Raw genomic sequence first — 22360 nt, 5'->3', positions numbered from 1 at the left:
ATTTGTAAAATTCATTTACCCTCAGTCTTTCAGTACCTGTGTGTCACCTCTTGTCTCACTACAGGGGCAGGCATTGCTAGAGACTGTTATTATAATATTGTATTATATTAATTCTATTCTATTCTAATTTTTATAGGGGTCACAGCTCCAAGTCTGATTCAAGGAGTGTTTGGACAATGCCCTCAGACACAGGGTGGGATTTTTGGGGTGTCTGTGCTGGGCCAGGAGTTGGAATTGATGATTCTGATGGGTGTCTTCCAACACAGGATATTCTATAAGTCTATATATTATATAGAACTAAAGACCGGATAAATTACTTTTATGTACTTGTGGACTTGTATATTACAATAAAAAACTTGTATATTACAATAAAAAGCTTGTATATTACAACACAAAACTTGTGTATTACAATACAAAACTTTCATGCTGCTGGCTCTCCTTTCAGTGAAGAAGCCACAGTGCAGGTTCTGGATGTATATTGTGTATTACAATACAAAACTTTCATGCTGCTGGCTCTCCTTTCAGTGAAAAAGCCACAGTGCAGGTTCTGGATGTATTTGTATATATTTTAAGAACTTGTCCCCAAAACATTTTGGATCACACATATTTTAATCTGGAATAACCTGCTAGCAGTAGTTAAGCTGTTTCCCACTGTGGCTTTATTCTTCACTTGCATGGTGGCAAATCACCTGACATGAAATTGTCCACTCAAGAGCAAAGTGGATTATTTTTAACTTCACACCATCCTTCAATCTATTCAAGAGGATCCCCAAAGTCCAGAAATCTTCCTGTCCCTCCCAAAAAATGAGAGCATGAAAGGAACAAGGAGGCAATGCTGTAACAACTTTTCTGCTGATGTTAGAGCTGGAGTTATTTTTCCTATTGCAGTTTTCAAGCAGTGATGTGAAAGGCCTCAGAGCAGAGAGCCACTCCTACCTGTTGCACAATGGTTGTTAGTTCCAGGCACAGTTGAACAATGTTGTTTTTCAGCAGTGAATATTCTGTCACGCTGACAAACGGAGACCTGGGACAGGGCAAGGACAGGTTTATGCAGAATTAGGGACCACAATTTACACTACAGGCAGATATATTTAATACAGGGGTGAGTTCTACAGCACAGAAATGCCAAATCATTTTCATCTCCAGCAGCAAGTCGCACAACTTTTGTAATATACACCTTTGAAACAAAAATAATGCAGGCAGGATGCAAACTGGATTTTGGCCAGAACATCAGAAGTTCTTATTCTTATGGAGAGTAGAAATAGGAGATTTCAAATAACCATAAGCAGCCAAGATTTTCTTTGTACTGCTTATCAAAAAGATGGCATTTCTGGTATGACATCACTCCTCAGCAGCAATCAGCACTTAATTCAGAGCACAGTAATGCTTACTTAGTCACAGCTTCCTGCAACTCAGATTCTCTTCATTCCTTCCAAATTCTGGCTGAATCTGACCCCATTTGAATTTATAAGAGCTGACAAGGTCATAGCCTGAGAGAATATGACTGCTGGCATTAGGTTAGGAAGATGTCACCAGGATTATACAAATCCTGTAAAGGAGGGTGATTCACTCTCACTGTGCTTTCTGAGGTGCCATTTATATGTTCCAGAGCATTCCAATTCCAGACAAAGCTATTCACTGCTATAACTACAAAGAAAAACAAGCCAAAGTTTCTTTGTTCCAAACAAGAAAAATGCTGGTTTATGTTTTGGTTTCTGAATTGGCATAGTCACAGACATACTTTTAATCAAATTCTCAGTTGGTAAATGTAAAACACCAATGCTGGTTGTTGAGCATTAACCATCACACCTGTACCTAAAACATCCAGCGACTCCTGATAAATAAGAACATTTAATTTTTAGACTAAGCAAGTACTATCATTTATTTTGAACATTCTTAATATATTTGCTCAACTCCAGCTTTTCTGTGTCACTTTGATAGCTGAAAGACAGCTCAAACTCCACAAGCTTTCCTTCCCTGCCCTTCATTCTGAAATTTCTGATATTACCAGTCGTGGCAGTGAGAATACCACAGAAATATTCAATTCACACAAAATCCAACTGAAAGAATCTCAAAAGATATCTAGAGCAAATTTTAACACTCTCCTGACAGAGAAGGGTACTACATTTTGCTTCCAATATTTCACAAAATTCTAGAAATTTAGAGCTAGAATTCCAGACCTGTCATTTTAATATTAAAATGAAAGAGTCCAAGAGGCAAAGAAAGAACAAATACAAAACTCCCCAAAGGATTATTCTCATGCACAAGGGATTGAGGAACAGTTAATTACCTGTCCAGCCAGGCGAGTAAGTTCTTGGCAGCACCAATCAGGTCAACTACAGAGGTAAGGAAATCATTTGGCAGTCGTCTGGAGGCCCTGCCATCGTAATGGCCACTCCTCCTCCTACCCGTTATAAAGTTCTGAAGGTTTTTGGCTGAGGCATTCAGCTTGTGAGACAGAGTTCTCAGGTTTTCAGTCTCCAAACCGTAATTCTGGGGGAAAGAAGAAGACGGAGAGGGTGTGTGGTGAGCTGCATGAACCAAACTGTGAGGAGAAACATCCTGGAGTGCCTTGGCCGAGAGGCTGGCTCTGGGTACCTGGATTGAGATTAAACAGGAATATTTGGGTTGGGACACACAGGGTGTCCAAAACAGATTTCTCCTTACAGATCTCCAAAACCAATCTTACAACATTAACCACACCCAGTCTTGAGTGTGTGGTCAGCTGCATGAACCAAACTGCGAGGAGAAACATCCTGGAGTGCCTTGGCTGAGAGGCTGGCTCTGGGTACCTGCGTTAAGATTAAGCAGGAATATATGGCTTGGGACACACAGATCTCCAAAACCAATCTTTACAACATTAACAACAGCCAGTCTGGGACACAGTCTCTCCTGCCAGCAGCACTCAAGGTCCAACTCACAGACCCAGTTCTGATGGTGAGAGAAAGGTTGAATGTAATTGAAGGTTTCCAAACACAAGTCCCTTTCCCCTTTATCCACATTTCTTCATCTGTGTCTCAGTCCTTTTATCCCCAGGCCTATTCCCCACTTAGATCCAGATAACAAGCACAAAGATAGTTCAAATCCATTAAATAATTCATATTCACACAGAAAGTCTCAAACACGCTGAATTGAACCCAGATTTCTTTCAGCCCCCACAGGATGTAGGACATGAAAGAATTTAATGAACATTTAAACAAAATCAACTCTCAGAGCCTAAATTGATTGCTTACTCTTAATTTCAACTATGCTTATACTACAGAGGATGATCACTAATATCACACATTAATATTTTTGCCTAAACTTCTTTCTCAAAGCAGGCAATAAAGAATTGAAAAGAATACACTTCTTGACATATGCCAACATGGATATTTGTACTAGAAATAATAATTTTCAACTCCAGAAAAGGGAAATAGGCTGACCAATAACAAGATTATAAACTGGGGTTGTATGGAAAGCAAACAAAGCACAAACAAACACTTGGTGAAATGGTTTGGACCTCTGACAGCTGGCACTGGGGACAGTGCGTTCCCTGCCAGCCATTCTCCCTGTCAAAGTTCACTCTGAGAAATAAATCAAGGCTTTGCCTCCAGCTTGGAGGGAAATCTAGGAGAAATGAAACACTTTGCTACCTTAGCTGACTGCAGAGAATTAGATTGAAATACCAGGGAGAGAATTAATTTCACTGTTAGGCTGTATCACAGCTAAAACTTCGTGGTAGGGACCAGATGATCCAGTTCAAGACTAAATTGCTACAGATGAGAAAAAACTCTCTTCAACTTTTTTTTTTTTTTTTCCCCCAGGAGTAAATATGGCAGAATTAGCAACAGTGTAACCAAAGAAAATAATTCTCCTTTGGAAAAGTTTAAAGAGAAAGCACTATGTGACAGTAATGTGTCATCTGTGTAATATCAGATCTCTCTTTCATTACAGCACTGAAGGAATTCCCTCCCCTGCTCTATTTTCCTCTTGACTTCCACTCATGCCAGGATGATGACTAAGTGGGTGCACTGGGATGCCTTTTCCAGCTCTCACCCAGCTGGGCAGGGCCTGGTTTCCCCTCAGAACAGGTTTCATTCTGCACACTCAGCAGCACATTGCAAGCATGATGAACTAGATCCTCCTGGTTGCTTATTCCCGTGGAAACAAGCAGGAAAAAAACTCTCCCAATAATTTGTTATTGCATAAAAGCTCTGGAAACCTGTCACTTTGCGTTTAAGAGGAGTTAAGCAGCAAAGGACATAGTTTGATCACAGAATCTATAAATACCAGAGGGTATTTCAGATCCCAGCAAGTGTAATCAGCCAGAGAGATCTTCTACAGCCACTGGAAAACAGAGAGGACTGAGCAGGAAATGTGTGAGAGGAAATCCACCTCACAAAGAACAAGTGCATTGCTTTATCTTGGAGTTTATTGCTTGCATGCCAATGACAACCTCAATTAGTGTCAACATAAAATTTAAAATACAGCAAAATGTAGATAAAATATATCCATTAAGACAATCAGAAGATGAAAGGAAATTTTTCAGCACAGTAGAAGTGCTGATGCAAGTTAGTGGTTTACCTGAGACTGAGTGGGGCACAATAAAGGGGAAAAGATAAAACTATTATGAGAGTGACAGCAAATCAATGCCTTTGTACAAGACAGAGACCTTGGGTTGTTCTACATTTAAGTGTGTCTAAATCCAAGATTTTAATTTTTAAACCAAACAGCTGATATCAACCATCAGATGGGAAAATGTGCTTACAAATGAACCTTGACATTTATTAAAGTTATCCCCACATCCTGATGCTCTGCTGCCACCAAACCCCACTGTGGCAGGATACGTGGAGAGGACTGAAGGAAGCTGTGGCTTCTTTTGGGGTTCCAGAGTCAGCAGCCAAAAGGGATGGGGAAGGGAGAAGATTGTTCCAGAGGAGAAAAGAGCCAGGAAATGGGTACCTCCAAATGTAAATTGCATCCATTCTAATTCAGTGGCCATGTTTGAAAAAAAAAAAGAATTGTAGTTTGTGGGAATCAAAAGAATCAGAAACTTCCACAAAAAGTGAAAAATTTAATCTGCAACCTTAGAAGAAACTTAGATTAATGTAAAAATACAATACACAGATATGAAAGAAAAAAATCAAAAGCTTATATTTCTATAGTTATAAGAAAGAACATACTTTAAGTCAGTGAAAAACTGTACCAAGGAAATAGTAGAGTTTATAATGTAAGAGTGTAGTTGTATAGAATAAACTGAAAGTTTAAAAGTTATAATAGAAATATGTATACATGTAAAACAAAAGCTTATTAAACAAAAGTATCCACAATGCAACAAAAATAAATAAAAGTTATAAGTTTAAAAACCAAAATAAACCCTATAACAACTATATATTAAAAATTATATATTACCTTATTAAATAAAAAACCTTGTAAGTACTCTTAAACTATAACCAACTACTTACTCCTCTAAAATCTCACAGCCTCTAAAACTAATATTTATCTAAACAATAAATCATTCTGAACTCAACATTAGCCCCATGCCTTCATTTTTAACAGCCATAGTAGGTTATGGCAATGATTAAGCAGGTGAGGAGCCTTGTGGATGGCACTGCCAAAACCCAAATCTCCTCTAATTCCTGCAGGCACCTCATCTCCATGGTGTAACTGAGAGAGTCCCAGAGCTGCCAGACTGAATCATGATCACAGCTGCCAGGCCAGACTTCAGCTCTCCCAGCCACACATTCTGCTCCCCCTGAGTTAAATATCTGCTGCTCTTGTCAGCCACACCATGGGAATGATGCTCCTGAGCCTGGAAGAGTCTGTCTCCTGGCAGGAGATTCAGGTAGTTTCTTTCTTGCACTGTGGATCCCAGGTATAATTTCTGGTTTAAAAAGAAAGACAGGAAAATAAAAGAGAAAACCTCTAAAGGGGGAAAGAGGGTGCCATTAGCATAGGCAGGATTATTTTTCATCCCAAGAACAGGGAACAATGAATAAGAAAGGGTTGTTCCATTCCCTGGTTCTGTTTCATGACACTTCAGGTTGTTCCATCATCAATGACTCAATCAGTGGAAACGGATGTCCAAGTTTAGAGAATGAATCCTGACTACCAAAACGACCCCAGATGTTGCCTGTCTAGAACAACACAGCCACATAATTTGTCAAATTATCCTGAAATCTGGATCAGGAAGCTGCTTAACAAGAAGAGAAACTTGCCTAAAGTCACTAATGCTCCATTTCTGAAAAGGGACCTGGACAGGAACTCTGCAGAAAGTGCCAAAGCAACAGCACACCTTGAACACAGAAAGAGATGACTGGAAAATCTGTTAAATATTTAAGTCTTTTTTCATATAAAAGCACAGCTCAAACAGTAAGAATTTCTGTATCTCCACTGACAGCATTATTACCTGCACACCCTCAAAAGAGCTGCACAGATTATCTGATTTATTCAGTGACTGATGCCCTGTTCCAGGCTGGAGCTCAGCAGCTCCTGACACCCCTTTCCATGAGAGGAGCTGCAAAGGAGGATTTCAGGAGGCACGAATTAAACACGAGGGTGAGATCAGAGGCAGAGAAGCTCATTAGGGAAGAATGTCATCAGCACAACTCCAGGATGAAGCTGTGCTTGCAGTGCCACTCCTCAGTGAGGCGTGCAGCTGCTCTGGGGAAGGATAACTCTGCTGCTGCCATGGAGGGGCCTGAGCTGGCCTGTAAGCAAAGCTGAGTTAAGAGAACAAATAAAAATTGATGATTTTCAAGTGTGTCCATAACAAAGAAGACAAAGCCGTCAACATAGAAACAGATTAGAAAAGATACATAAACATTTTGGTAAGCTAAGCTACATACATCAATAGATGTGTATTTGTGCCTTATTAAATTTCTGTAAAACTTTTGCCAATTATATTGACGTTAATTGCTTTGCACCAATAAATATAATTTTTTGTGATGTAGTTAAGTTAATGACTTAAAATCACGCTTTGTTAAGAGTATATAAGCTAGAGATCACGCAGAATAAAAAAACTTTTTCTTCTTACACCCTAATCATGTGTGTGTATGTCACGTCCAGCCTAACAGTGACAGGCTGCCTGCAGAGCCCAGCTCTTAACTTCAGTTATTTCCCTGGAATTCTCCCATTTCCAGGCTCTCTGTCCTCGCTCCCCTCTCCTGCTGGGGCTGAGCTGCTGTGCTGGTGGCTGGGGTTATTGGAGGTGGTGAGGGAACAGATCCCCCCAGGGCTTTCACACTTGATGGGGTTTTCTGAAGTGCAGAAAACAGGTGGCTGCTGTCAGAAATGGTAGAATTCAGGTGACAGAGAAAATGCCATTTTTTTCCTGAGCAACCCAAAGCAGACTCTTGTTTTTCCTAGTGCAGAGAAGATATGACGAAAGAGAGAAGTTGTTGAATACTCCCTATAGTCAAAATTGGAATTTTGGAAGCTGAAATCTGCCTCCAAAAAGATAATCATAAAAAAAGACTCTTACCACTGAAATCTGCCTCCTCCTCTTTTTAATGCCATAAACCCAAAATGCAGAAATATCTAAACAGACATTCACCAGTGAACCTTCCTGCCCTGTGCCTGTGTCACAGTTCCAGCGAAAAGCTCTGCCTGTTTTTTTACATTCTGGCTTGAAGTTTATTTTTAAATAATTGGGCAAATTCTGTATCCATCTGACAACATAAAATCTGAGCTTTTAACATATCCAAGGAATTGGAATGAAAAAAATTCTTCACCTGTGGTTTCAGGTGTTCTCATACCTTACTGCAGGTAAGCAATAACATCACAGGGAGGATTTTATGCTAATAAAGCAATTTGGGAGAATTTTAGCTACAAAGATAAAATAGATCAAATTATTGTAGCCAACATCAAGATAAAAAATAACGAATATAATGGGAAAAATATCCAAGTGCTAATCAGTTTTTTGCAAACACCAGCACCTGAAAATCAAAAGCCAAGCATAAAATACCTACAGCATATGAAGAGTTTATTTCTTCTGTGGAAACCCTCCTCCAGCATTTTTTCTTACAGATAGAGCTATAATGAAATTGTTTTGTCATAATGTGACATACAGAGATAGAAATAATGAATGCACATTGAAATTTAATAGGCACAGGATGTAATTTTAACTAAACAGTTTATATTGCATAAGTAATGACTTTAATTTACCTTAAAAACAATTTCTTTCTAATTATAATAATTTTTCTTCATGTTGTCATTCGTGTGAGTAGTCAGTGTAATATATATATATATATATATATACAAACAGTGTAATATATATATATATGTATAAATATAAAAACACATGGTTGCATCCACAGCTTTTTCTGTAGGTGATACTTTGAGACTGTTACAATTTTCACTGAATAAAAAAGAGAAATAAAAGGGCAGAGCAGGAGATCTGACTGAGGATGTGGAAGGAAACAACACTGACTGAAATTCAAGCACCTTACATGGAATTCACCACATTCAAGGCATTTAAAACACCACAACCTAAATACTGAGCTGCAGTCCCATTTCTACCTTTCATGCTAAAGCTTTAAGAATGCTCTAAATTATTTGGGAATTTAAAAGCTCCACCCCCAGGACTTCTCCCCCAATTCAGCCATTCTCAGATCAGCCATAAATTGATTTATTGTGGGTGTGCAGCCCCTCAGCAGCTCTGTGGGGATGCTCTGCTCCCTTCCCTGGCCCCTTCAGGCTGCTCCTGGTCCCCAGGGCTGGAAGGTGCCACAGCCACCCGTGTCCCACCTGGGCTCAATGACAGCTCTGAGAGCACTGGGGCAATCCCAGAGGAGCTCTGGGCTCTGGGATTGTCCCCATGGAACTCAGGGAGTGCCAGGTGGGATCCTGCAGCTCCCTGCTGTGCCAGGCTCTGGCTGCTGCTCCAGCTTTGCCATGAGAATCAGAGTTTGGGGATAGCATGGAGCCAGTCAGCTCTTAATAAAACCAGGCAAACACAGCCTGTTTCACTGGAAAAGCAAAAGTCACAATTAACCACACACTCTGATTTTAGCATAAATACTTCTGGCACATACATAGAATGAAAACTGTCAAAATACATTTTTTTTTCTTTTAAATTTCCTTTCTGGAGGGACATTTTTAAAGGTTAAGAGGCCTTGAAACAGTGAAAATCTGATCCTGAAGTACTCGTATCTGTAAGCACTTCTTTGATTTCACTAAAGTTTTGTGGTGGAGTTTTTCTGATACAGCTCCAAACTGAATATATTGAAATAGCAGAAAGTCCAAGTGGGTGAGGCAGTGCATTTCCACCAGCTGTGTCTGGTTTTTGTCTTGAAAAAGAATTTACAGGCTGCTCATCCTTGGTCTGAATAACAATTTGAAAAAGTCCAAATAAATTCTAAATTAGGGATCCTATGAACCAGTGCACAAATTCAGGTCTAGAGACTGGAACCTAAAACTTAAAATTTCTTGAATGGTTATTTATTATTATTGTTATTATTAATATATAATATCTGCTGCAAGTTATGACACCACTTGATGAAAAGTTAAAATAAATCAAAGAAAATATAAGTTTTGTTAATGAGAATGTGTTAGATGTAGTTCACACAGCTTATACACTGACATATTCAATAATTTATGTATTTTATATGTATATATAAAATTCTAGCGTTGTTGTTTTGAAAACTATAAATATATTAGGAAAATAATTTCCATTCATGGCTGGGGAATGCAGCTCCAGTAAAATATGGCCCAAATTTGGTTCAGCTTTCTCTTTAAAAGCTTTTCTCCTTCTAAATCAGTAAATTAGCATAATAACATACCATAAATATATAATAAGCCCCATCCTTCTGCCTCTCTTTAACAACATTTGCCCATCATTCCAGTTAAACTGCAGTATCATAGCACAGTTTATGTGCACAGAACGTGACATTTCATCAAAATAGAAGTATGGAGTTCATTAATAACTATGCTAATACTATGCAAATATGCAACATCATAATACAAATTGAAGTCTATTATTTGAAACACCTCGATGCTTTTTTGTGTGCAGCTTTCCTCCCCCTTGTTCTCCCTTCCATTATAATTATCCCACCTTGCTGGAGCAAATTGTGTCACAATTCTTTGTCTCCTGAGTCTGTAATTTGGAACGTGTCACGGAGCTCCCAAGCACTCCACACACCTTCCTATTATCTTGTAAATAGATAAATTAAGCAGATCTAGAAATAAGATTAAATATTTTAACCTATTCAAAAAATTAAGATCTGCATTATATTTTTTTATCTACAGAAGAAGCTTTAGCATTTACATTGCAATTGAGATATCTATATATCTAGATATATAGATACCTAAATATATAGATATAGAAATGTCACCAAGAATAATTAAGGTGCCCTGGAAAGTTTTTATATTGTTAACAAATGTGATTTTTATTTAAGATAAGAATTAGGACTTGATAGTCTTTCCTTAAAAATTGGACTAGAAAAGATTGGTAGGCCAGCCATTGAGACCAGTATTTTTTTCAGAATAAGGTTTTGAAATAAATTGTTAACTTTATGTTTAAGACTTCAGATGTTTATGTTTAAGACTTGTGTTTAAACTTTATGTTTAAGAGTCAGGTGATTGGGCTCCTGGTGAGACAAAGGAGCAGATGAGGTCAGATATGGAGATTTATTGTTCAAGGATCTCAGGTTATGTAAGGCTTGCCCCACTCTAGGCCAGCCTAAAGCTGCACAGAGCACCAGTTCCTGCCCTGATTAAGATGAGCAGGAATTAACAGGATCCCTGATCTCCTGCCTAAACATTTTATAAGGAGCTTTTACCTGGCAGCTCTTCCACAGATCTCTGAGCAAACTGCACAAAGCCTCCTTGCTCTGCTTAATCCTAATGAAGCACTGTGATTTCAATTGTGGAATAAACAAATACTCCCCTAATTGGGTGAGCTTGAATAAACTGGAACATCTCCCTGGTTTGGGTGTGGAGGGCTGCACAGGGATTTTTGGGGAGAGAGAGAGAGAGGAGCCAAGTGCCTAAACCACAAAAAAATGTCGAGAGAGAGAGAGAGAGAGAGAGAGAGAGAGAGAGAGAGAGAGGAGCCAAGAACCTAAACCACAAAAAAATGTCAGGGAAAGCAAACTCCTTACACACAGAATGGATATCAGAAATGTCCCACAGAATTAAACCAATCTGATTCACTGGGCAGCCTGACAGGGATATGTGTGTGATGGGTGTGCATAGTCTGAAAATGCATTTTAGACATTTAGGCATTTAGTGAGTTCTCTCTCACTGTCCCACATGAAATCCAGCACATTGTGACACATCACCAATGTAATTTTTGGATAAGATCTGTAAAAATGTGGGATCTGCTCTTCAGTGATGCAGACTCCTGACTGCCATAATTGTATAAAGAAAGTGCATTTATTTTTAAAGTTCATGTCTCTCTGAGTCTGCTGACCATGCCCAAGGAATGCCTTAATTACATTTTTTCCCATATATATTTTGGCTGTTTTCTTTTTTATCATCCCCCTTGAAGAAATTTTAATTAACATTTGAAACCTCCTTATATTTTTCATAGTTTTAGAGGACTCATTCAGCAAGTCCCTTAATTTTAATTTCATTCTGTTTGTAAATAATCTAAACACCTAAACATCAACCCAGCTATTTGGCTATTTAGTGCCCACTCTCACCAAAGCTTTAAGAAAGGAAAATTTTAAGAGAAGAGAGGAGAGCTCATAACTCATTTCAGTTGTAAAGTGTAATAAATTGTTATTTACATATCCAAACCACCAAGTGTTATTTCTGCAGAAATGATGAACCATCAGATTCAGAAACAGGAGAATTGATCCAGACCTGTGATTTAATTTCTCTGGGAGAAGCTTTTCCTGCTTTTCCTCACCAGCATCCCTTGGAGCTGCCCTCCCACTCTGATTCTAATTCACATTTTCTGCTCAGCTCTGACTTCATCAGGAGTTTAGATCTAAAATCCAGGAAGCAAATCCGCATTAAAAAAAAAATTATTCTTTTTTTCTAAACACATTTAATGGTTTCTTGTACTTTTCTTTGAGCAAAACCTTAATATCCCGGCAGCACCAAATAACAAAACCTTCTCATGACCAGAACAACTTTCCCATGACCAGAACAACCTTCTCATGACCCTGCTGACAAAGTGGTGGGTGCATTGCAGCTTCCACTGAGCCTTTGGCAGTGCCAAGCTGACATCTGGGCACATTTGACATCTCCAATGTCAACTCCCAGGAAAGAACCAGTGGGGAAATAAAGCTGTGGCACAAAAGGGAGGCCCAGGAGGATGGAGGGGGTTCAGGTGTTCTGTGGTTTCTTACCACATCCCCAGGATTATTGTTCCCAATATTTTATTTCAGTGTTAAGGATGGCCTGATCTGCATATGGCTTCCATTACAAACCATATGCAAGCCAGACAGCCAGGGTGGCTTGACCTCCTCCATATGTGTAGGAAAACAAGCTCTGAGCAATCTGCTGACTGGGGATGCTGTGAAAAACAAACAAGAGCAAAGGATGGCAGGAAATATTTCCTCCAAAACCATACTGGACCATGATCTGCTGACTTCTAAAGATGATTAGCAATTCCTGCCTGCATGAGTCATTAGCAGCCTGCTGTTGTTGCTCCCTGGCGTGCACTGGGCTCCTGTTGATATGTTCTGTCTCAGAAATACCTAAATCACACCCAAAGTCCTCTTTGCATTCTCAGTCCAGGCAACTCTGCTGGCAAGGATAAAGCAACACAAGCCTTTGCTGTACAGTTCAGCACTCCTTATTCACCTTTCTCTGCAATATCTAAGGGAGCTGCACATGTGTAATGCACTGTTTAATAACCACAGACCTTTATTATTCATTACTAAAACCTTGTGATCAATTAAACTTCTGTTTATTTCAGAACAGCTTTGTGTAAGAACCAACCATCCAATCCTAGAAAGCCTCATTTCTTCATTTTTTAAGTATCTCAAAGCAGACATGTAAGATTACAGAGAAAAGGAGATTCAGTACATAACATAAAATTAGAATTTGAATCAGTGGTGAATTATTCAAAGTTCAGGGGATAAATGATAAGATGGTCTTAGAAATCTTACATCAACACTTACATTTCACTTGGCTCAGACATTTAACTTAGATCCCTGCAGAAGTGGTAGCTCCACATAAAAACCACCCCAATTCTGGAGAAATGTTCCACATATTCATAACAATTCAGAGCAGCATATAGAAATTAAATTAGTAACAAGATTCATTTGAATGGGCATTAATGAGAGTATGAAAAAAGTTCATTTATCTATTTGGATTGTGAATTTGCTGAATGCTGCTCAAGCAACTCAGTCAACAACAGTGACATGAATATGCATGTGCATGCTCAGATATTTGCATGCAGATGAATTTATCCCTGACAATAACTGATCACAGATAATTGCTCAGGAATTCAGGCAGCTCATAGACACTGATAATGTAGCACAGTGGCATGAAAACTATCTTACCAGGGATTTATGAAAGAAAACGTTCCTTGCAAATTAGAAAAGTGGTTGTTTGGTAGGGGGAAATGACCTTTTTTTGAACTTTCACTGAGCTACTCCCTGTATTTTCTGGGCACAGAGATTCTCCATGGTATAGTGCTTGCTACCATGCATTGCATGGGACAGATTTCCAATCAGATTGATTTGAAAAGGGGAAAAGGGAACTGTTGCTTTCTGCAAGGGAAAGACGTTTTTGCAAATGAAACACACAATGAATAAAGGCAACATAGTCCTTTTCAGTGGAAAGAAAGAGAAAGTCTTAGGAAAAAAATTAAAAGCTAATTTTAAATATTCATAATGTTGTTTTTATCTAAATATCTGAAATACCATTTAAGAAATTGTGCAATTATTTTTCATTAAAAGACTAAGAATTACCAGTATATTTCATGTGGATCATTAGAAAGAACAATTTCTTTGATGGTTAAGACTTTCAGCACCCAAATAAACCAAGGAAATATCTGTATATCACTGAGTTCTCGGGTTAACTTAAAGAAATTTAAATTTTGTTAGTGTAATAACACTTTTTCCATTTAAAGGGGAGAAGCTTATCTCTTCCTGCACTAGTGTGTATTATTCTTCCTTTTTGTTCTAAAAATAGACTCCTCTATCCTCTATAATCTAATATTCCCCTCCTATTTAACATAATTACCTAGGACTGAATCAATATTCCATTAGCTGGGTGCAGTCAATGGGCTGTCCCTCAGTGCCTGGAGCATTCCAAGGGTTCAGGCACAGCTCTTCATCCACGCTGCTTCAGGATCCTCTGGAAGGAGTAACAAACATTCTGGGGAGCAGTGGTGATGCCTCAGGTTTTAGCGAAGGCAGCATTTCCACTGAAAAGGATTCATTTTCCATGCTCTGCAGCCTCTTCCTTCCCACATCCCTTCCTCCACAGGGCTCCCAGGACACTGCACAGCTCTGGGGCCAGGAACAGCCCCTCTGAGTGTCTGGCCCAGGGCCGGTGCCTCTCCCCAGGGATGAGGAGAATTTTCTCCCAGAATGTCACTCTGGGACCTTCTCAGCACTGGCAGGAATCCTCATGGACTCCCAGTTCCATTGAGTTGGGCTGGGATTAGACAAAACTCTCAAAACTCAGAGCTGCTGTGGGGATGAACTGGGCAGCACAGCCACAGAAAACCTCACCTGCCTTGAGAATGACTCCCACTGGGATGGTTCTCCCCCCAAATAAATATGGGAATTCACACAGCTTTGGTAAAGACCTTCCATAAAGCTGCCAAGTCAAGATTATCAACCTCAGCTGGCTAATGGATTTAAATTATGTATTCAAGTATTTCATGCAGGAGTGCACAACTAAGTGTTGCTATGATGCAATAGACACAAATCCTCTGCTCGTTTCTGACAGAAAGCACAAAGCCCTCAGTGCTCCAAGCCATGATTTTAGAAAACCAATATTTTCCTTTCTTATGCCCCACTTGAACTTTTATGTCTGTGTTTGCAATAAAAGATCAGAGTGAAAGACTTACCACCCCAGAATTTAGAATTTAAAATTACTCAACTCAATTTCTCCATGAAAGATTGATGTTTTAGAGGCATTTTTATGAAACCAAAGCAAACTTTGCAACATCTGGATTTTTATGCTTTACTCAGAAAATTTCTTTGTAAGATTTGCATGTATTTGATTAAAAGAAATGTAGAAATCCAGCAACACATTTTATCATGAGTAAGAGATGACACAGGATGAAAATATTGCAAGCATCCTTCTTTCTAATTTTTTTAGTGTAGAAAGAAACTGATGGAAAAGAAAATGTGAATGGTCTGCTGCACAATTTGTTCATGTGTCACTGCAAGGCTCTTCCATACACTTCACATTGAGATTCTAGAAGAGCAATAATTCATATAAATTAATTGGATATGTCAATTCTAATTGCTCTACAAAGGCTGGGTGAGCATTCTTAGGAGACCACAGGGGATCTCCACGTTGCTGCAGACAAATCTTGGCTAGTGTGAGGTTGGGGACACAGGAGAGCTTACACAGAGCAATTTAGGATAAAATTAAGGTTAAAACATTAAAGTTGGCATTCCTGCTTTCTGCTCTCCACAGGTATTGGCAGAGTGGATTATTGTGCAGGAAAGGATGCCTGTGAAACCCAGAGAAATCAAAGCAAAAGAAGCAATAAGCAGTCCCTTAACACTGCACCATGCCATGCTGGGGCAGCTGGTGTCAACAGAAACACCATGAACTGGAACAGGGTGTTGCTATAAAGGTTTTTATTCCTGTGCAGAGAAAATGTCCATTTCTTTATCCCCAGCAGTGACTGGGATCACTACCATCAGCCTTGGGGAAACCAGACACCGAGAAGGGCTGAAATTACAAAAACAGTCCCTGACTTCCAGCTCCAAACCTCAAGAGAAATCAAAATTATGTCAGAAATGAGTGTTCCATTAATGGCCCCTAAACTAGGGATAGAGGAACATATGGGAATTTTAATGTAATACTATTATATTAACCCAACATGAGTTGAAGTGAATTTCAGCCCTAATGCCCTGTCCTACAGTGTTGCACCACACATTGTTTTTAACCCCAGATCATTACCTACCTATTCATTTGTATGAAATTCTGCTCCTGCATTGGCCTAATAAGTAGCAATACAATTTAATTGCAATTATTTTGGGGGATTGTTCTCTGCCAGTGAGTGGCAAGAACTCACAGTATGAAATGGAATGAAAGGTTCAGGAGCAGAATACCACTGAGTTTACCCAGACACAGAACCAACATGAAATACAGTAATGGATTATTATAAATGGATTCTTCTGTAAATTTCTAAATGGAAATAAGTACATTTCTTTCTCAGAAGCATTCAGGAGCTCCAGTAGGAGCCTGTTCACCAGCCAAGCCTGCCATGGATTGGGATCCTCATTCTCACTGCTGCTTAAACAGATGCATTTTCAGAGGAAAATTACAAGCTTTGGAACAGGTTTAACACTTTGAATAGAACATGTTTCTCCCTATTTTGTGAACAAGAATTATTGTGTGACAAGAGGAAATCTCTCAACTATGTCAAAAGACAGGAAAAACAGAAGTTTCTTTCCTCTCATTTGCCTGTTAACAGTCTTGCTCCAGAGGCAAATGGTGTGCATAAATTCAAGGAATTAGTAGCAGTCAACACAGCAAATTTGTATTTTTCCTGGTTTTTTTTAACCTAAACAAAATCATAAGTAGGAAGAATACAGAAACAGCCTGAAGTAATTTATCTGAAGCTTAATAACCCAATATCATTGTTTGTGGGCAGGAATTAGATGTGGTCTGGATTTCAGTTGCCCTGCATTCCCTTCTGGACTGTGTGCAGGAGCTGAAATTTGAATAAAACACAGCCAACTTCCCTTCTCCTATTTCCACTTTATGCACCTCATATTACTGCAAGGGATTAAATTCTCCCTGGAACACCTGAACAGGAGCATTTCCAGTCTGTGTCTGGCCACAGGATAAACACACATCCCACAACCAGAGGGATCTGGGTCTTCATCAGAGGCTGTGTGGCCATGGCTGCTCTGCAGGAATGATAAATTCAGAGAGGATAAAGTTCTCTAGAGAGTCCAAGCCTAAGTTTCTGATGTATTTAACACAAAGACACAAATCCAAAAGTCAATTTTGTCTTAAATTCCTTTTGTAACAACCTTGTGCTTGGGCACCTCTGAAAATTTTGCTTGCTGCACTTTTATACCAGCACTGCTGGTGCTGCTGCAGTACCCAAAATACTCCTGCTGTGTGTTACTGGGGAACAACTGGTGTGGAATCAGTGGTCCTTGAAGAGAACACTGGAAAGACATCAAGAAAAATTCCCCTTTACTTTGTTCTTTGCTTAGATCAACTCCCAGAGCTGCCTTGAGCCTGGTGGCTTTAGGAAGGATTTCATTTTGGTGGTTACTCGACACCAATAATGTGTAATTACATCCAGACTTCTCCAGCACACCTTAGCAAAACCATGAAATTTTTACCTCTCCCCAGTAAGACAGAAGAATCAAGCACACACCTGTAAAATCCCAGGACTTTAGGATACTTTGAATTGTTTGTACAAACTTAATTATCTTCCTCCAATGCCCTCATCCTAAAAGAAATCTGAAAATGCCAAAATTGTCAACAGACTTTAAAAAAAAACCACCAAAACATAAAACAAAAAACCCCAAACCCAGACAATCATTAAAATCAGTTATTTGTCCAAGTTGCATAATTTAAAAGGCTAAGAAAGAATGAAGCAGCTAATTAGACTAATCAAAAGATGATACACATGTTCTAATATGTGCAATAATTAACCCACTCAATTCAACAGTATTAATTCAATGTTTTGGCACAGCATAATAAATAGCACTGGACTGCCAAAAGCTGAACTTCTTTTCCAGTTGAAATTAATCAAACTCTCTGGATGCATACATGTTTGTGGAGACAAAAATAATGTATGTGCCAGGTTCCTCATTCCACTGAGGAGATGGAATCTCTTCATCCCTCACCAAGAGGGATGTGAAAACATACCAAAAAAAAAAAAAAAACCAAACAAGATATTTATTTCCACCTATTCAAGCATCTCTATGTATATAAAATGAAGATTTTAGTCTAGAATAATCACCTTTGGACAACCCCTGAAGTATGGGTAGAAAAGAAGTATTTGATGCATAGAATGACTTGTTAAAAGGGAAATTTGTTCACAAATCAGGTAAAGTAAGAAAAAATACTTCCTAATATACTTGCAAAATTGACAAATCAAAAAGCGTATTAGCAGAATGAAAAATTAAAAGGATCTCAAGAGAGATCATTGCAGGTGTGGTCATTAAAATTGTATTAATTTAGGAAAATCTTGAATAATTTTAATTCAGAAGAACAATGTAATCAATAACTACAGAGGGAGCCAAGAAAGACTTCGCCATGGTGTGCTTCAAAATAAATCACTGCAAACTCTTTCCACCTGACCAAGACATTCCTATTGCTGTTGTAAATTTCTTAGGGAGATGCTTAATAAAGAAGTATGTTAGAAAAATGATAGGGAAAATAAATTTTTTTTGGCAGCTGTGACCCATATGTTATTTTAAAAAACCCCAATTAAATATAAAAATAAATTCCTGCATGTTGTAAACATGTTGTCCATGGTGACTTTATTGTGCCTTCTAGTGGAAACCCCACTCTGCCTGGATTGTGGCCTTGCAGAAACTGCAGACAAAGTTTCTAATCTTTATTTCTCCTTGAAATTTCTTCCCAGCACAAGGCCTTATTTCACAAGTTGAATGCCTGTGAATTAACAGTACTTTTAATTACTTGAGATATAATCTCTATTGGAGCATTATTTTCATTTCCCATTCATTTCCCATCCTTTCATTATCAGTCTTTCTTCACTGTTTATATTTTAATTCGTGCAGGCTTTAACAATATACTAACTCCAATACTGTCCTAATTAAATTAAATTTTCTTGCAGATTTGAACAGCAACCCACGTTGACCTCAAAAGTATTCCTTTTTCTTGCTTCCAGTATACTTTACTATCTAGCAAAAAGTTCTTTTCCCCAGACCCTGTAACTTCTGCAGATTCAGCCTCTCTGCAACAAGTCCTCCAATAGATATCCCAATTAATATTCAATTAATTTCAATAAAGCTACAGCCCAAATCCAAATGGCCCACAATTTTTAGTCCCTAAATGTTATTTAGGTCACTTCAAATAAATAATTGCAGAGCAGTTTCTGACCACACTAGCAAGAAAGAACTTTGATGTTCCAGATTAGATTTTTCTCCACAGCCATCATTCCCAATTTTCTTCATAATTAAAGCACAACTCGAAAATGTCTTTTCAGAATGGGCAAAGAACTGAAGCTGAAAGTAAAGCTCACCTGTGCCTTTGCATTTCATAGCACATGAATTCACCCCTCAGCAAGCCCCAGACAGTGCCTGGACTTTCTTTCCTACAGAGAAAGTTCCTCTCACCTTTTGATTAAATTTTCTTGCAGATTTGAACAGCAACCCACGTTGACCTCAAAAGTATTCCTTTTTCTTGCTTCCAGTATACTTTACTATCTAGCAAAAAGTTCTTTTCCCCAGACCCTGTAACTTCTGCAGATTCAGCCTCTCTGCAACAAGTCCTCCAATAGGTATCCCAATTAATATTCAATTAATTTCAATAAAGCTACAGCCCAAATCCAAATGGCCCACAATTTTTAGTCCCTAAATGTTATTTAGGTCACTTCAAATAAATAATTGCAGAGCAGTTTCTGACCACACTAGCAAGAAAGAACTTTGATGTTCCAGATTAGATTTTTCTCCACAGCCATCATTCCCAATTTTCTTCATAATTAAAGCACAACTCGAAAATGTCTTTCCAGAATGGGCAAAGAACTGAAGCTGAAAGTAAAGCTCACCTGTGCCTTTGCATTTCATAGCACATGAATTCACCCCTCAGCAAGCCCCAGACAGTGCCTGGACTTTCTTTCCTACAGAGAAAATTCCTCTCACCTTTTGCAGTCTTTTACCCCCTTTTTTTTTTAATCCTTTTTTTACCCTTTCATAAAGGATATTATTTTAACATTTGAAATTATTTAACTTTCAGATAAAATACATACACTTCTATATCACCATATTGCATAGGAGTATTGAATATTCTTATTACTCCCTTTTCATATTTCTTACATTTTTTCTTTCCCACCTCTTCGAGTGTGGAATCTTTTCTAGCCAGGATCCTCATATGAATTTCCTACCTGAATTCAGCTTGCTTTCAAAAGAAAAGTGGATGCAAAAGCCATGTCAAGGGCTGATGCACAACATAACAAACACTCCCTGCCTTTAATAATTTGCCTTTGGAATCTGGCTAATAGGTGGTTTGGGAATAGGAATAAAAAACAAGAGTTTACTCCTTTAGTTTTAGTTTCTTTTTGAATTAGAACCTTCTTCACAGGTCAGCATTTGGTTCTGGGGGGGTTCTGCAGTGCTTGCATCCCTGGAACAGCAGCTGAGGCACCATTCTTGGTGTAACCCCACCAAAAACGCAGTGCCCATCCCACAAAAGCAGCGGCCCTCAGACGCTCCGGAAAGGCACATTCCAGCGTGTCCCGAGGGCTGGAGCTCAGTCACATTTCCCTGGGTTTCCTGGAGCAGCAGAGCTGTTCTGCAGGTAAACCCTGCCCAGTGTGAATTCCTGACCACCCCTGAGCTTTCCTGGGAGGTTTCTCCAGGAAAGATTTCTCCTGTTCCCACAGGACGGACTGCAAATCCTGCTGAGGCTGCCTGGGAGAAATGGGTCATGAACTTGGGCACTGCCCACTGCCAACCAGAAATCAATCCAGAAATCCATGCACAGAAAAAAATCAATGTTCACTGACACAGCCCAGGCAGGGCAAGAGCAGGGCAGGGACAGGAGCAGACACCCAGATCCACTGGGAGCACACCGGGATGGACAGAGGGAGAGACAGAGGGACAGAGCAAAGTGCTGGTGGTGCCTCCCCTCCACAGGTGGGATTTTAAGACCAGGTTGTTGGAATTGGTGGTTCCCTGCTCTTTTTTTTCCATTAAAAATGTTGAAAATAAAATTCAAGTATTTATATTTATGAATGTACAAACAGAGCTTGTGCTCTGCACCCTGCCCATATTTCCAACACACATTAAAGTGGGCATTAAAGTACTGATTCCTGACTGCCTGGGGCTCTGTTTTACCTGCCCATAAACTGTATTAAATTTGTAATGCAATTCAGTGAATCAGGGGCAAAATTACATGTTCCATAAGACATTCTGATTTCGATAATTTCCTGTATGTTAACTCCTGTTTAGTAGCATAAACAAAATAGAGGTAATCTTTAGCTCCTTTAAAAATTACATTTAAAATAAGATATTTCCTCAGGTTTTTGGACTAGCTGTTCTAAAAATCCATATCAGTGAGCAATTCCGAGTCACGATTTTTTCTGGCCAGCAGTCAGACATTAGTGCAACAAGCCATTAATTTTTCAAGAGTTAGCACAGAACAAGAATACAATAGTGATATTTTAGAAATGTATTTCAGTTCATAAAGGCAGCATCAGCTCTCCTCTCATTCAATTATTGCCATTATTTAAAATAATTAAACTGAGATTCTTAATAATTCTTTTCGATTACATGGATCCAAATCCTAATAAATGAGTACAGATTTAAAATAGATTTTCTACTGAGTCTGGTAAGGCTTTTCTGTGATCCTGCAAGCATTGAAGAAGATGATGTACAGAGAGCCAAGGAGAAATGTCAGAGGCAGGAGAACAGCCCCAGGAGCAGAGCTGCAGGCAGCAGAAAAGCACACGGAACAGGCAGGGAGAGGAACATTTAAAAGCAGGAAAAAAAAAGAAAAAGGCATTTTAGAGCCAGAGTGAGAAAGGAAGAGAAAGGGCAGAAAGGCAGGAGGCAAAATAAATGATACCAGAAGCTGGAAAATCCCCATCCTGCCTCAAAAAGAAAAGTAAGGTCAGGAGGCAGCACAGCAAGAGCTGCACCATTGACCAGCAGCAAGAGGTACATTCTCTGTGCTTAAAAAAGAAAAAAAAAAATCACAATAAAAGAGTCAGCAGGGTCCTCCTCGGGGACACACTGGACTGAAGGGAGATGCTTTCCCAGAGGGGGCTGCTGTGTCCCAGGGAGTGTCCCAAGGGCTCTGCTGGGGTGACACGGGGCTGTGCTGCTCCTGGATGTCCAGGGAAAAGCTCCTGACTTTGGGGTCAGCCGTTCCCAAAAGGCCCTGGCTGGTGGGGTCTGCAGCACACACCAGCCCCTGAAGCATGTCCCTGCTCTGACAGAGTTGTTTCATTTGGAGGGGCAGATCTCAAGGCACACTGAGGGTATTTTGTAATTCGAGGTACAGGAAAGAAGATGAATAATAAGAGGTACTTAAAAATGGTTTTTTTCCCCAGATCAAGTGCATTTTACCTCACTTT

At 39.2% G+C, this 22360-nt stretch overlaps 1 protein-coding gene across 1 annotated transcript in view; it reads right to left on the bottom strand.

Annotated features, from left to right (window-relative positions):
- LOC121331788 (connector enhancer of kinase suppressor of ras 2-like) overlaps positions 1–22360 on the bottom strand; it is a 165394-nt gene that overhangs the window by 79560 nt on the left and 63474 nt on the right. The window contains exons 4-5 of the mRNA XM_041396540.1: positions 2291–2493; positions 937–1024 (exon numbers count right to left, since the gene is read on the bottom strand). Of these exons, the coding sequence (XP_041252474.1) occupies positions 937–1024; positions 2291–2493 (291 nt within the window). The remainder of the gene's footprint in view (positions 1–936; positions 1025–2290; positions 2494–22360) is intronic.

Source organism: Onychostruthus taczanowskii, unplaced genomic scaffold (genome assembly GCF_017590055.1).
Source record: "Onychostruthus taczanowskii isolate IOZ18803 unplaced genomic scaffold, ASM1759005v1 scaffold13, whole genome shotgun sequence".
NCBI lineage: Eukaryota > Metazoa > Chordata > Aves > Passeriformes > Passeridae > Onychostruthus > Onychostruthus taczanowskii.
This window is presented reverse-complemented; position numbering and strand designations above follow the sequence as displayed.